At 36.8% G+C, this 14,895-nt stretch overlaps 2 protein-coding genes across 2 annotated transcripts in view; one reads left to right on the forward strand and one right to left on the reverse strand.

The window, feature by feature from the left end:
- Positions 1-9,457, reverse strand: part of LOC109084160 (phospholipid transfer protein C2CD2L-like) — a 28,465-nt gene extending 19,008 nt beyond the window's left edge. Inside the window, exons 1-2 of the mRNA XM_042755945.1 lie at positions 9,129-9,457; positions 6,941-7,376 (exon numbers count right to left, since the gene is read on the reverse strand). Of these exons, the coding sequence (XP_042611879.1) occupies positions 6,941-7,303 (363 nt within the window). The 5' untranslated portion in view covers positions 7,304-7,376; positions 9,129-9,457. The remainder of the gene's footprint in view (positions 1-6,940; positions 7,377-9,128) is intronic.
- A 995-nt stretch (positions 9,458-10,452) lies between these two features.
- On the forward strand, positions 10,453-14,710 carry LOC109083982 (UDP-N-acetylglucosamine--dolichyl-phosphate N-acetylglucosaminephosphotransferase-like). Its single transcript, XM_019098710.2, has 9 exons — positions 10,453-11,214; positions 11,306-11,426; positions 11,908-12,121; positions 12,235-12,381; positions 12,767-12,851; positions 12,992-13,180; positions 13,363-13,450; positions 13,599-13,754; positions 14,070-14,710. Exons 1-9 carry the CDS (start codon positions 11,060-11,062, stop codon positions 14,133-14,135), a joined length of 1,221 nt encoding a protein of 406 aa, XP_018954255.1. The 5' UTR covers positions 10,453-11,059; the 3' UTR covers positions 14,136-14,710.
- Positions 14,711-14,895: the final 185 nt, after the last annotated feature.

Raw genomic sequence — 14,895 nt, forward strand, 5'->3', positions numbered from 1 at the left:
ATGCTGATTTGATTCTCAAGAAAACATTTCATTATTATCAATGCTGAAAAAAAGTTATGCTTCTTAATATGTTGTCGAAACCATGATTTATTCAGGATTCTTTGTTGAATAGAAAGTGTTTACTGTCACTTTTGGTCAATTTAATGCATCCATGCTGAAAACAAAAAAAAAAAACTTATTTCTTTAAAAAGAAAAATCCTACTGACCCTGAATTTTAGGATTAGAGCACAGTTTTAAATTAAAGGGATACTCCACCCCAAAATGAAAATTTTGTCATTAATCACTTACCCCCATGTCATTCCAAACCCGTTAAAGCTCTGTTCATCTTCGGAACACAATTAAGATATTCTGGATGAAAACCGGGAGGCCTGTGACCGTATGCTCTTCTGTATCATCCACACCACAAGGATGCGCTGTTTTCTTTCAAATCAAAGCTAAATACACGTAAAAACAGTGCATCCTTGTGGCGCGGATGATACAGAAGAGCATACGCAGCATACGGTGATATGGAGAGACACGGAGGAGACTGTTGACAAAGGAATTGTTGAATAAAGTCATTATTCTTGTTTTCTTCGCTTACAAAAGTGTTCCCGTCACTTCATATAACCCAGATTGCATGTCTGATGGCAGATGGAATATTCTGATGACGACTTTCATATCTTTTATGGACCTTGACACTGTTATTTACTTGGCAGTCTATGGGACAGTCACAGGCCTCCCAGTTTTCATCCAGAATATCTTAAATTGTGTTCCGAAGACGAACAGAGCTTTTACGGGTTTGGAACGACATGGGGGTAAGTGATTAATGACAAAATTTTCATTTTGGGGTGGAGTATCCCTTTAAGACACAGTAAACTTTAACCTCCGGAATTTAGATAGCTGGTCTGTATGTCTTATTATATTAAGACAATATTCAGGGTGTACATTCACACATGACAGGAGAAAATTAAAGCAAAGTTAACTTTCCCCAGGCACTTGAGAGTGTACTAACTATCAAGATCTTAATAATATGCCATATACTCTCTTACTGTCTGAAAAAGGGATACCAGTTAAACTGATAACTTTGACAAGTTATCCAAGTTATTTTACAGCTTTTTTATTTTGAGCTGTGTGGTTTTTATACCATGTTTATTAGCAAGTAGTGTACTTAAGTGTGTGTGTGTGTGTGTGTGTGTGTGTGTGTGTGTGTGTGTGTGTGTGTGAGAACAATCTCAAGGGACGTCCTTCTTTTGTTATTGCCACATATAGCCAGCTGTGCAGATCCCCCCCAGCCAAATCCCTGGATTACTAGAGGGAGTTTATGTTTATGTGTGTGTGAGTGTGTTGAGCGAGAAAGAAAGAGTAAAGACCGAACGAAGGATAAAGCCTCTTAGCAGTCCTCACACATTATAGAAATGCAGCCTGAAACCAACCAAATATGACCAGAACTGCAGCAAGCAACTCTTTATTCCCACTGGCACTGCACACTGACAGCAAGGTTTCTCTTGGGTGCTGGTAGAGTAATAGCAATCCATTTGTTTACTTGTTTTTAGGCCTCTGCCACCTAGGTTGATTCCTATAGACACAGATACACCCAAAGCAAGTTACTCAACACAAGTTCAACCCATATTCACACATTTTGGAGTGTCAAAACTGATCAACACCATCACATCCTTTATACATCATCTTCTCTTTAATCCTTTCCTTATAGAAAGTCCAACGCCAATCCCACTCTCTCTGTAACAGTCAGCGAACTGATAATCAGATTAAAATCCCACAGCATGCAGAGGAGATTAACCAATGGACAATGACTGCTTAATCCTTCTAGTAGGAAGTTATTGGGAGAGCTTCATATTAACAATTACAATTAAAAAGTTGCAAAGTTCTGTCTGGATGAATAAGTGCTATTCATGCACTTCCATCTCAATGCCTCAGGCAACCACAAACACATATGCATCGAGCCCCGAATCAGACTTTCCCCCCTTCTTTAAGCAGCTGCTCTACTGTTAAAAAGATCTCACTGAATTACATTACAGAATTTCATCTTACTTTTATGCTAAATATCAGCAGCTGCACCAAATCGCATATTTTTGCTCAGTTTGGGACTTTACAATCTTTTCTGTTTGGTATCCATAGTAATTTCAGTTAGGACCACATTTAGAAGAAAAGCTATTACAGAACAGCGTTTCCTAAGTGTGTTATCTTAACTTTAGGACAACCCCACAGCTGTCCTAACTTTTTGCCTTTTTTTTTTAGATTTTTTAAAATATGTTTAAAAAAAGGTTAAATAAACTGCACTGTTATAGTTTTTTTCCTATTATTATTTCATGTGTAAGGTTTTAAATTGTTTTATTATGTCAGACTTTTTTTGTTACTGTAAATAATTAATAATTTGTTATTAATTTCTTAATTATGAGATGAATAAGTAAAAACAATTGCAATGGTTAGCGGATAGAAATATAGAATGAAAGACTTTTTGACTCCTTCACTCTCTGTCCTGAGAGGTGGTCGCCATGGCTAGGGTGTTTATACATCATGGTGTTTGTTTTCACGTTGCCATGTCAACAGATGACTTCAGCGCTTCAGAGGGGCAGAGCTAAAGTTGCTCGATCTCTTCTGCTCTCGATCTGATCTTGCACATACACAAAAACACCTCACAAGCACTGGAACAACCTCTCCGGCAGGTTTTTCAGGTCAGAAGAATGTGATGTGAGTGGATTGGGGTGTCAGTGACCAGGCATGCTGAAAGAGCAGATATCCCGTCTGCGTGGAGACAAGATTCTAAATCAAAGCTTCCAAAATGGGAACTTCTCCCCAAAGCCCAGTCTAACAAAGGAATATTTAACTAGCACACGGAGGTCACCTCTAAGGGAGAGTCATGTGACGAACATTTCACGGCACAGAAGATCCAGTTATTGCAGATTAAACTGATAGGCCTGGTTGAACACTGACACCTTCGTCCCTTTTCTTGCTAATGAAGGTCCAATCATCTAAAAGGTCTTTAAATTCAAAGCTGTTCCATTCCCTGACCACTTTTCATTGGAGCCAGTTAACTGTCTCCCCTTTGTTAACCAACCCTTTCTTCTTTCTACATTATTATCACAGACGTTAAAACTATATAAAAAAAAAAAAAACATAAAATGGTTTCCTATCATAAAAGGTAAAATCATTAAAATGGAGAAGGACAAACAAAGCGTGACTGTATTTTCTATACAGCTCAGCTTTGAAACTCTTACTTTACGGTCCACTGCTTTGTTTAATTGAAAGAAAATTTATAGGAGTTGAACTGAATTCAACAGTTTGTTACTGTGTGAAGGGTTTTTGGAGAAGAACAGATGTTGAAAACAGATGCAATAGAGGGTTTGGAAAGACGTCTGGTAAATATCCTGTATTAAAAGGCACAAAGTCACATAACAGCGAAATTTCGCAAGCAATAGAGGTCCCTATTCCAATGTCAGTAGTATAGTAATGCATGAAGCACCGCTCACACAGAAGTCACTTTCAAACCAAGCAGCATCCTATTGATCAACGAGGGATATTTTCGACGAACTTTTGGAAGATCTATATGACAAAAACCCTACACTCCTAGTTTTAATTAGCTCGATTCACACAACAGCACACATTGCACCAATATAACCTGTATGCTTACATGTTTTCCCGAAACTATCATTCTGCCAATATAACCTGTATGTTTAGAAAACTATTTTTAATGAAGGCCGCACCATTCATAACATCATCATGGAACCTCAGATAAACAGTTTTCAAATGCAAATACTGAAAAATCAAGAACAGAACCATGCTAGTCATACCCTGTGCCAAAAAATGGCATGAATTTACTCTATTATCTGAAAATGTCACACAATTTTTTTTTACACCACATCAACTCCTGTGACTCACGCCCAAGTGGAGATTCTTAACGGTAAAGACATTCATTAGCAAAAGTCCTTATTCAGGAGTCCCTGATACCCCCACATACAGAGTCTGCAGAATCGTTGCACTTCACAGTGCTAAGTCGCTGTTTGGATCAGCTGACTGCTTTACAATCAGAGCTGCAGTTACGGCACACAGCCAAAATGCACTTAAATTAAACAGCTAACTAATTAATGGTTATTTATTAGCCTCGGCCTCCTCTCTTTTCCCAGAGAAACCAGCTGACTGTGAAGAAATGTAAGATAAAGGGACAGCAATTGCATAACTGCATTCTGTAGCCTTTCCTCCGCCCACTTTGAAAACCTGAGAAAATAACTAGGTTGCTGAACTGGCACAACTATCGGCTGGAGACCTCAGTAAGGAAATGAGATGGAAGGATCCCCCACACATACACTTTCTGTATGACCTCAGTGCTGGAACCAAAGTTCACTTATTGAAGGTGAAAATCCCTTGAAAGCTTGCATTTGCTCTACATATTGGGTGAAAATGCCATTTCTAATCAGACTAAATATGCAGATAGCAATCGCTTAAAATGATGGCGAGTTCTATGATCTTCAAAGACTTCATCAAGTAAAAGCATTTGTTCACAATTCAGCCTGACCTCACTGAGAAAATGACTACAGAGGGGATGGATGGACATTGTTCATTTTTTCTAAGTACACCTGAGCTTCTAAGGCGGACTGAACTTTGATATAGACGCAGATCAAATACAGTTAGAGTTAAATATAGGAGAGGAGACCTTTACACAACTCACCAGCCCTCAAACACACTCTTAACCAGATGAAGGGCTACAGAGGAAACCAGTTTTTTTAAATAGAGTTGTTTGTTTTGTCTTTGTTTTTTTTATTATTATTGTAGTATTATTATTTTGTATTGTTTGTTGTGGAACTGCAGAGTATCTGATTGGCCATGAGATAACGAGCTGAACACAAAAAAAATAATCAACATAAATAAAGGTTATAATACTGCTGTACTATAATTAATCATTTAAGTAATGTAATAATCAGGGCTGTGGAATTAACATGTTAATCTAATTAATTAGTTATGTAAGAAAATAACGTGTTAAAATTTTTAACGCAATTAACGCGCCATCTTATATTCCATAAGGTGTTTTCGGCTAGAAGTGGAGCTGCAAAGATCGATTGGTGTTTGACATCAAAGTACTGCAAGAGCAATTCAAAAACATATGGAGCCATCTTCTCATTAATCGCTTTCACGGTACTTTGATGTCATGCAACAATCAGTCTGCGCAGTGTGGATTCATGCCGAACACAGCTATACAGTTGATTGGTGATGAACATAATGCGGGTCAACATCTCACTGTGTGATAGAGCCTATAGAATGCAGTTATATGCCCCTAAAATTTGAGAGATTGATGCAAAAATGCCCCTGTATGAATTTTTGTGTCATATTTATATAATATGATATAGCAATATCAATATCATAAGCAATATCACATGTGCAACGAGTGCAATATCACACGAGTGCTGTTTTTAATCCCAAATAGCATGAGTGCAAATGTAACACTGATTTATAAAACAGTTCTATAAATAAATACTTAATATTGTGCTATATTTTAGACACAATATTGTTTGTTTTTGCTCAGTTTTGCCATTGCAAATATTACCCATTAAAGCCACTGTTGTGCGTCTCCAAGCAACACACAATTTCTGAATGAATTCGCGTTTTGAATGAATCCAGTGAACCAATGATTCAATGGCCGATTCATAAAAGAGCCATTTACTTCATTCCTGAATGAATCAGCCATTTGAACGAATCAAGTGAATGAATGAATGAATGAATGAATGAATGCATGGATGAATCAATCCATCAATCAATTACTTATTCATTAAGACATTTACTGCCACATACTGGCAGTTTTAGGTTCTTATTTCGAGTATCATTTCTTAAAAAATAATTATTAATTAAAATAATGTAATAAAAAAAATTGAAAATAAGAAATAAAAAATCTTATTAATACAAAAACTAATTAAAGGGACAGTTCTCCCAAAAATTAAAAATGAATAAGAAAATGAAAAAAGAACAATTTCTTTCTAAAGCTACTTTTTGTAATATCTTATCTATTTCAAGCTTTTGTCATGTAACACAATACTGGCTTTAAAATATCTTTTGTGGGTCATTTCTCAGCCAGATTTGATGTGCAATTAATTCTTTAATTAATTAAAGGATTCTTTGTAACAATGTAAAAGTCTTTGATGTCACTTGATCAATTTAATGTGTCTTTGCTGAATAAAAGTATTAAACAAAACTCACTGACCCCAAACTTTTAAACGGTAGTGTACACTGTACAAAGAAATTGGACAGTCAATGAAACAAAAACTCTTTTCCATGTACAAGTAAATTAAGAAATTCATTCTACACATTAATTTGTGTGGGGTAATTTGTTGACTAACATCTTCATCTGCTCGAATAGATAGAAGCTCTTTCATTTCAGCATTTCAACAGCCAAAGCCTATGAGAATAACAGATGTGGTACAGTTAGCAGAAAAAGTAATCTGTCAGTTTAACGGGTTTCTTGTGTGAAAGTGGCTTGCCACTCTTAAATATAAAACTAGCGCACGTAGGCAATAAGAGTGTCACATGTTCTGCAAAATCTTTGCGTTTAAGACAGCCATTTAAAAAACACTCTCATTTACACTGATTAGCTAAGAGAAAATAAGTGCAAATTTTGTTCCATGAGAGAAGCCCCGGAGGAGACGGTATACTGAGGCCTGTCATGTGTAATACTCACTGCAGAGCAGATTTTCTGGGAGGAGAGAGAGAGTATGTATGGTTGTTACACAAGAACCTGCATCCCTTGACACTCTCACACCCACACATTCACTAACAAGTAGCCAGGCCATGATATTATGCCCACACACACTCACATAGCCTAAAAATACTCTTACACACATATAAATATGCATGGAGCAATGAAAACACATGCGTATGTATACACAAAACCTCCTACATATTTTTCTCCACCATATTGTCTCAAAATAAATTGAATTTTGCACCAGTTGATACTCACCCCTTGCCTGCAGGCCTGTTCATTGAGTGCACGCACCCAAGCTCTCTGCCAGTGCTCCCTGAACGACTTGAACACAAAAAGCGAGGACAAAAGACCTTTGACGCCAGCCTCAGTGTCACTCCCTGTCCCATCTCGCCCCAGCCTTAGCCTCAAGAGGGAACCCCACACGCCGCCCGTCAGTGTCTGGTGGGTGAGACTCAAGGGCAGGTGCCATGGGGTCTCCCTCTTCCCCTGAACCCTCGTGCACCACCTAGGGCGAAGCAATGCCAGCGAGAACTGAACGAGCCAGGCTAGTACGACCAGCAGTGAGGCGCAGAAGAGCGCCACCTGAACCAGCCAGCTCACGTCCTGGGAAGTCTTCATCTCCTTAATCACGCCTCACTTAAGTCTCATTTTCAAGAAGGGTTGAAAATCTTGACTCACGAAGGTTGGAACTCTGGTGAAAAGGAGAGAGATGGAGAGTAAATTGGGTGGAAAAAGACAGGACGTAGGGATATACAGCCATGCAGCAAAGACACGACATGTTAACAACGTCTCATTGGAACAGTGACATTTTAAAGGGACAGTTCACTCAAAAATGAAAATTCTGTCATCATTTACTCAAGGTCATGTTGTTCCAAACCCACAAGTGGCCATTCATACAGAATGCTTTTTGCTTTTAAAAATCCGAGACACAAGGCAGGGGAGAGAATAAAAACAGGTCCAGAGACACGTTTTATAATGCCATCATGCATGAGATACTGAAAAGACGTGAGACATGTGCACAGCAGTCAAACACATCCGTTTAGTGCATAAATGTAGAAAAACAATTGAAACGTAACACTGTGAAATGCAAAAACTTGTTTGTGAACAGCCCCTAAGAACTTTTTTCTTTTACAAAAAGAGATATTAGCAGCATGTTTGGGACTCACTATTAGCAGAGACGGTTCACACAGAGACACAGGACAGTGAAAAGAAAAAAAGGCTAGGTCTTGAGAAAAAAAAGTTAACTTGCTTTGGTCAAATACGTGCATCTAGTGCATGTTTAAATAGAAAAACAATGGAAAAGCAGTGCAGTTAAAAGCAAAACGCATATGTGAATAGCCCCTTTCTATAGAAAACGATCTGAGATCGCATTCTCTTTTGTGTTCCAAGGAGAGAAGAAAGTCAACAACATGAGCATGAAAATGATGACAAAATGTACATTATTTGGTGAGCTGTGCCTTTAACAAAAGGTCAAATTCATGCTTTTTCACAGATGGGAATATCAGCTATGATGATTTATTTTCTATTTACATACACATTATATTTTTGTCCAATGTTTCCCTACCAAACAATTCAGAAGGCCATCTTACCTAAAAAATGTATGATATTTTCACACCACCAGTTATTGCTGCTGTATTTGTTTAGTGTGCTGTATGTATGTATGTTTGTGTGTGTAAGTGTGTGTGTGTGTGTGTGTGTGTATATATATATATATATATATATATATATATATATATATATATATATTATATATATATATATATAAATATAATGACTAGTTACTACTTTAACCATTTGCGTCCAAACTACAGTTACATATTAACCTTTGTGCAAGGGTTGCAAAACGTGTTCTTATCAAAAAGATATACAATGTTTTGTGTTAGTGTTACCACCTGTGCTTAAAAGTTTAATCAGTTAAGCAAACTGACTAAGCATTTCGGTGAAAGTGTGACATTCAATGCCTGTCCTGAAACCGGAGAAGCGCACAACTTCTTCCAGAAAACTCAGATCGGTTGCACAGTCTAGTCCTGTGTGAAGTCTGTCTCAAATAAACCCGTTCCGATTCTGTCACGTTACCGACAGTGCAGCAGCGAGGATAGTAGCTGTATTCTGGGTCGGTGCTGCATTGCATCGTCGAACTGACTCATCATGACCCATCTAGCGATTCATTTCAATTCCCTTCTTTTTGGCAGCTAATCTAAGTTTCTATTTAATAATGGTATTCATATCAAATAATGCATGCTTACGTCTCCCTCACTGGTCGCCATTCAAAAAGCTGTATTTCAAACCCTAGTGAGCTGCCTACCTAGACAACATTTTTGGGCATCTCAGTTCAGTCAGTTCAGCTGACTCGGAACGCGCCTGCGATGAATAAAAAATGCTGCATGCGCATATGACGCCGAATGTATATTCAGGATTTATAAGAATAGAAAGGAAATATTACCGATTATCAGATGAGAAACACCGTCTTTGGACGCTACAGATCCCCAGCTCAATGACTACATCATGACTTCGTAATTCCAGCACCAGCCCTCGGGTCCGAGCATCTTCTACGAACAAACCTGAGTTGATCGTTACATGGCCTCCGTTTCGTGAATCTTTAGCGTGCTACATAAAACCACACATTTATATTATCCAGTGCTGTCAACTCAAGAGAAAATGTGCCCCCCTCCCACCGTCGGTGTCGGATTGTCTGTAGTGGTAATGCGCAGGAACAGAATAGTCAAGCTGTCAAATAGTGTAGCAACACAAACACACACCGCGTACGCACAGCACGTAATTAAAGAGACACGCACACTGCTTGAGCTGCCGAAACTGCGCATGCGCAATGCGCACATTCTCTGCTATATTATATCAGCCAACATTATATGTTTTATGAGGATTTACATTATGTCATAAACACAGGGTTGTTATGCTGCTTTTGTCCTCACTTCGAAGATACAAGCATCCACGTATTTTGTGTTTTGAACTGATTTTTCTAATATTGTATCAACGAACTTCTGTATTAACCAAAATTGTGTTTCTCGGTGACTCTCTTCATATTACGTACATGATAATTTTATTACTATTCCTAGCAAAAATTTACATTCATAATAAAAAGAATGCCTTCTTTCTATTTTCAAGAAAGTTGTTTATATAATATTTGAATTCTTAAAATAAAATTTTCGCTTGTAATAATCTTCCACTTATAAAATTGTCTAAAATATATAAAAGTTTATAAAATACTAGTAAAATTATAAAATATGCCCTAATTCGTTTTACAAATCCATGCATTTTATATATATCGTAATATTTTTGTATTGGCCCAAGGCTTTAAAAAAAAATCCATGCATTTTAACCGTCTTATGGTTTTTTTTATTTTTATTATAATAGATAAGCATAACCTTTGATGACTGTAATATCCCTGTTCCAAGGCCTTGTATGTCTTCTTGTAATAATGCTTTTTGCATGTTTGTTTTGAATGAGAAACTGTCAAAATATGCAATACATATTTGATCAAATATAAGATTACAGCATACCATTTTTCAGCCTTTATTCACTTACTAAATGAGCATAATTCAATTCTTAAGGCAAATATTAAAATATATGGTTATATTTAATAGAATATTTTTAGAACAAAAAAATAATAATACAACGTATTATTGCTTTTTTTTTATTATTTGGTATTTAAAAAAAAAATCATATTTATACTATTAGAGTCATACATATCACAACATGTAATTGTTTCAGATTAGAAAATGGGACCTTTACCGCACTATTCATTTAGTTTCCGTTTGTGTTACGTCTGCGAAGGTTCGACCGAACCCAGGATGATAACAAACATATTTACGTATTTCTCTGATAACAGACTTGCCTTATCACTACCGTGTATTTAACAGTATTGCGCATCGAAGCTTTTATTGTCGTACCATCCGCTTATGCGAGTATAATAAGCAAGTTGTTTTGATGTAACCACTCGGCGGACGGGAGACAGTATGTTGACGGAAGTAGACGTGGATTTTGTGACGAGATCAGAGCCAAACCTGCACAGTAAACTGACGTATCTATCACGTTTTGACGCCAGATAAGCTTACGAGTAACTAGTAACTCACAACCTGAACCGGTGCTTATTTGGGCAGGTTTTTTTTTTTTGTGATTTCATACAACTATGTGGTGTAGGGTTGTATTTGAATCGAAATGTAATACAATGTTTGTCAACCTCGAAGAAACATGTTAAGCCAATGACAGCTTCACTATGCATGTGCAACATAAAAGTTTTGAATGTTGCTGACAGAAAGCGAACGCTGTTTTCAACTAGATTCATCGGCATATAACTCTTATAGTACAGTAGATACAGTATATTGTATTTTTATATCGTGTTAGTCCACGGAGAAGATGTCTCCAATTCCTGCTCTTCCTCTTATCATTAACTGTTGTATGTCTGCACTTGGCTGCATTGCAACTGTCAAGCTTATTCCTGCTTTTAAGGATCATTTCATATCTGCAAGACTCTATGGCATGGACCTAAATAAAACCATAAAGAAAGAGGTGTAAGTGGTTGTTTTTTACATCAAAAGTATGTATTGCAATTTGATGTCTGGAACCTGAAATGAACTCCTTTCTCTTTCCCGTATTAACCAGGCCTGAATCGCAAGGTGTAATCAGTGGCACAGTCTTCCTCATCATTCTCTTCCTCTTCATCCCTGTGCCCTTCCTCCATTGCTTCATGGGAGAGCGGTGTCAACGGTTCCCTCACAACGAGGTGACATAATCACCCACTAATCATAAATAATACACACATTTCAAGAATTCACCACTTACACTACTGTCCAAACGTTTGGGTTCGGGTTTTTAATACTTTTATTCAGCAAGGATGCATTAAATTAAAAGTGACAGCAGAGACATTTATAATGTTACAAAAGCTTAAGCTTTATCATGTTATCCACAAAAATATTAATAATTACAATCTTTTTTAGCGTTGATAATAAGAAATGTTTCATGAGCAGCAAATTAGCATATTATAATGGTTTCTGAAGGATTGTGTGACACTAAAGACTGTCTCTGATCACAGGAATACATTATATTTTAAAATATATTATAATAGAAATCACATATTGTATAAAATTTGTAATAATATTTCACAGTATTGCTGTTTTTACTTTATTTTTAATCAAATAAATACAGTCTGGGGGAGCATTAGAAACTTCTTTTAAAAAAAAGCTTTTGTGCATACTTCCATGTAGTTTGTGCAACTGATTGGTGCTTTGTTGGCCATCTGCTGCATGATATTCCTGGGCTTTGCTGATGATGTTCTGAACCTACGATGGAGACACAAGCTAATGCTGCCCACTATAGCCTCCCTGCCTCTACTCATGGTCTACTTCACTAACTTTGGCAACACTGTCATCGTCGTGCCCAAACCTTTCCGTGTCCTGCTGGGGATGCATCTGGACTTGGGTGAGTTTGACAGCTTAAATGTCTGGTGCTCTGTATGGCTTAATTCTATTGCACTCGTGTTTGATATGTATGATTGTTGATATTCTAAGCATTTTTTATATACTTTATTTCAGGCATTCTGTATTATGTATATATGGGAATGTTGGCTGTGTTCTGCACAAATGCCATTAACATCTTGGCTGGTATCAATGGCATTGAGTCAGGGCAAGCTCTCTTCATATCTGGCTCCATCATCCTCTTTAATTTACTGGAGCTCAATGGTGAGAGGAGGGTTTATATTCAACCTGTTTTAGCAAATTTCCACCTAAGATTTAAATCCCTTAAAATATGCATACTTTATATATACAATACTGTTCAAGGTATGAAATAATTAATCTCTTATGCTCACAAAGCGTGTATTTATTTGATCAGTTAAATACAGTAATATTGTAAAATAACTGTTTTTATTTGAATATATTTGAATGTAATTTATTCCCGTGATGGCGAAACTCAGTTCTCAGAAGCCATTACTCAGTTTTCAGTGTCACATGATCCTAAATTTCTTAAACCTCTCTGACACTGTCTGGTGTTTATTTGAATAGGTCTTTAGCTACATTCTCTAACTTACGTTGTTCAACTGATCTTTGATTAACGTTTCTCTTTCAGGAGACTACAGGGATGATCATGTTTTCTCTTTGTTCTTCATGATTCCCTTTTTCTTCACCACATTAGCCCTCTTCTACCACAACTGGTTTGTTAAAACTGTTGCTATTTGATCATCTGTACTTACTTTAGTTTAAGACAGGCCAATTAAAAAACTGAACTCTGTAAGTTAAGCCTGACAAATAGTTCTATTTGAGCAAATATGTAACTCTGAATATCTCATATCAGGTATCCTTCCTCTGTGTTTGTGGGAGACACTTTCTGTTACTTTGCTGGAATGACGTTTGCAGTGGTTGGGATACTCGGCCACTTCAGTAAGACCATGCTGCTTTTCTTCATCCCCCAAGTCATCAACTTCATTTACTCTCTGCCTCAGCTGTTTCACATTATCCCCTGTCCAAGACATCGCCTGCCTAGGTGGGTTATTACACTAACATTTTGAAATCAAGCTATAACAAAGATTCCTTGTTATTTGCAGTAGAATTTATTTTGACAGTCACTGAAGGTTAATTTAATATGTGGGCATTTAAAGTGTTAAACTCTTTGGTTATGAGATGGTTGTGAGATGAGAGCTTGACCTCTAAAACTAATTAATGCAGGTTACAGTCTGACACAGGAAAGCTTGGCATGAGCTACTCCAAATTCAAACAGAAGGACCTGGGCAAATTAGGACGACTTATTCTGGAGGTAAACACACATGCCACTGTAAGAGTGTATCATTATAAATAGGTTTACGAATGTTTGTTTAAAAAGAATGGTTCTTCTGCAACAAAAAGAGCCAGGAGCATTGATATTCCCTCTATGTTTGAATGTGATTTCCTCTTTTATCCTGCAGGTGGCAGAAATGTTATGGCTCCTGGATGTGCGTAGAGGGCAGGAAGGAGATGATGAGTTTATTGAGTGTAACAACATGACTCTTATCAACCTGGTACTAAAAGTGCTGGGACCTACCCATGAGAGAAACCTGACTGCAATCATGCTGTTAATACAGGTGAATCCCTTGAGAGCTAATGTGCTAAACTATGGTTATTTCAATTCAAAGTGGTTTGAAATTGTGTCTATACAATTTCTACCTGATAAAACACTTTAGAGATTGGCATAACTTGCAAAATGTATATTCATTATAAAAATGCCCATGTCTTTTTAAGATCTGATTAATTTACATGACTTCTCCAGGTGTAGAAATCAAACTTTCAGAATTAAGGCTACCTCACGTATGCAGGTTTTCAAAGATAGTGTAAATCCTGGTTCTTCAAAGGAAACGGATGTTTTGATGGATTGAAATAATATTATATTTCTTTCTCAGGTCTTGGGGAGTGCCGTGGCGTTTGGAATCCGGTATCATCTTGTGCGTCTGTTCTACGACGTCTAGACCACTGAAGCTCCTGAGAGACTTCACAACCTGCTGCTTTCATTTGAAAAAAAAAAATGAAACAAAACTGATTGTTGTAAGAATGATTACTATACCCCCTGTCCTACAGCTTCTCTGTATGTGTAAGGACAGTCTATACATATGCCCTAAATTCTCATTGGGACATGAAAGCTCTGTAGATAATGAACAGTGTCTGCATAAAGATTTCCAATAATTTGGGTTGACCCGAAAAGAGGGTTCTATTTTGAAGGATTATGTGAAAATGTTACAGTCAGGGATATTTTAGGCAGTTGGTGAAATTTTTGGGAACATTTCTGAAAGATTACTTTATATATGCAGTTATATTTTTTGTGTGTCAGATCTAATATAATGTCTTTGACTCATTTTAATAAACCAACAATGTCAGTGGGACACACTAGCTTCCGGAAAGGAAAATGTGCTTTATATTTTTATTGTTTTATAAATCAGTTATTCTATATTTCATATGCTTTATATTTGTACTATTCTCATGCGGTATTCAGACGAGAAACCAAATGTAACCCAGTCAATACTAATAAAAAGCACTCAATTTTCAATTATTTACTGTGAGGGTTTTCCAGGTTCTCAAATTTGATGGCCCCCTTCTTAAAATACAAAGTTAGCATATAAGCTTAATATAATAACCTTTTTATACTATAGAAAGTTTAGTATTTTAATGAGAACATAATGTTTTCAAAATTAAATAATTGGCTTTTGTTTGCAATTGTCCTAAAATGATAGG

The sequence above is a fragment of the Cyprinus carpio genome, chromosome A5 (genome assembly GCF_018340385.1).
Source record: "Cyprinus carpio isolate SPL01 chromosome A5, ASM1834038v1, whole genome shotgun sequence".
NCBI classification, from domain to species: domain Eukaryota; kingdom Metazoa; phylum Chordata; class Actinopteri; order Cypriniformes; family Cyprinidae; genus Cyprinus; species Cyprinus carpio.

Bases quoted from the DNA above. Each gene is read 5' to 3' on its own strand.
- LOC109083982 (XM_019098710.2), top strand. From the start codon at position 11,060: ATGTCTCCAATTCCTGCTCTTCCTCTTATCATTAACTGTTGTATGTCT. The intron at 11,215-11,305 runs GTAAGTGGTTGT...CGTATTAACCAG, and splicing joins AAAACCATAAAGAAAGAGGT to GCCTGAATCGCAAGGTGTAA. The intron at 13,755-14,069 runs GTGAATCCCTTG...TTTCTTTCTCAG, and splicing joins CAATCATGCTGTTAATACAG to GTCTTGGGGAGTGCCGTGGC.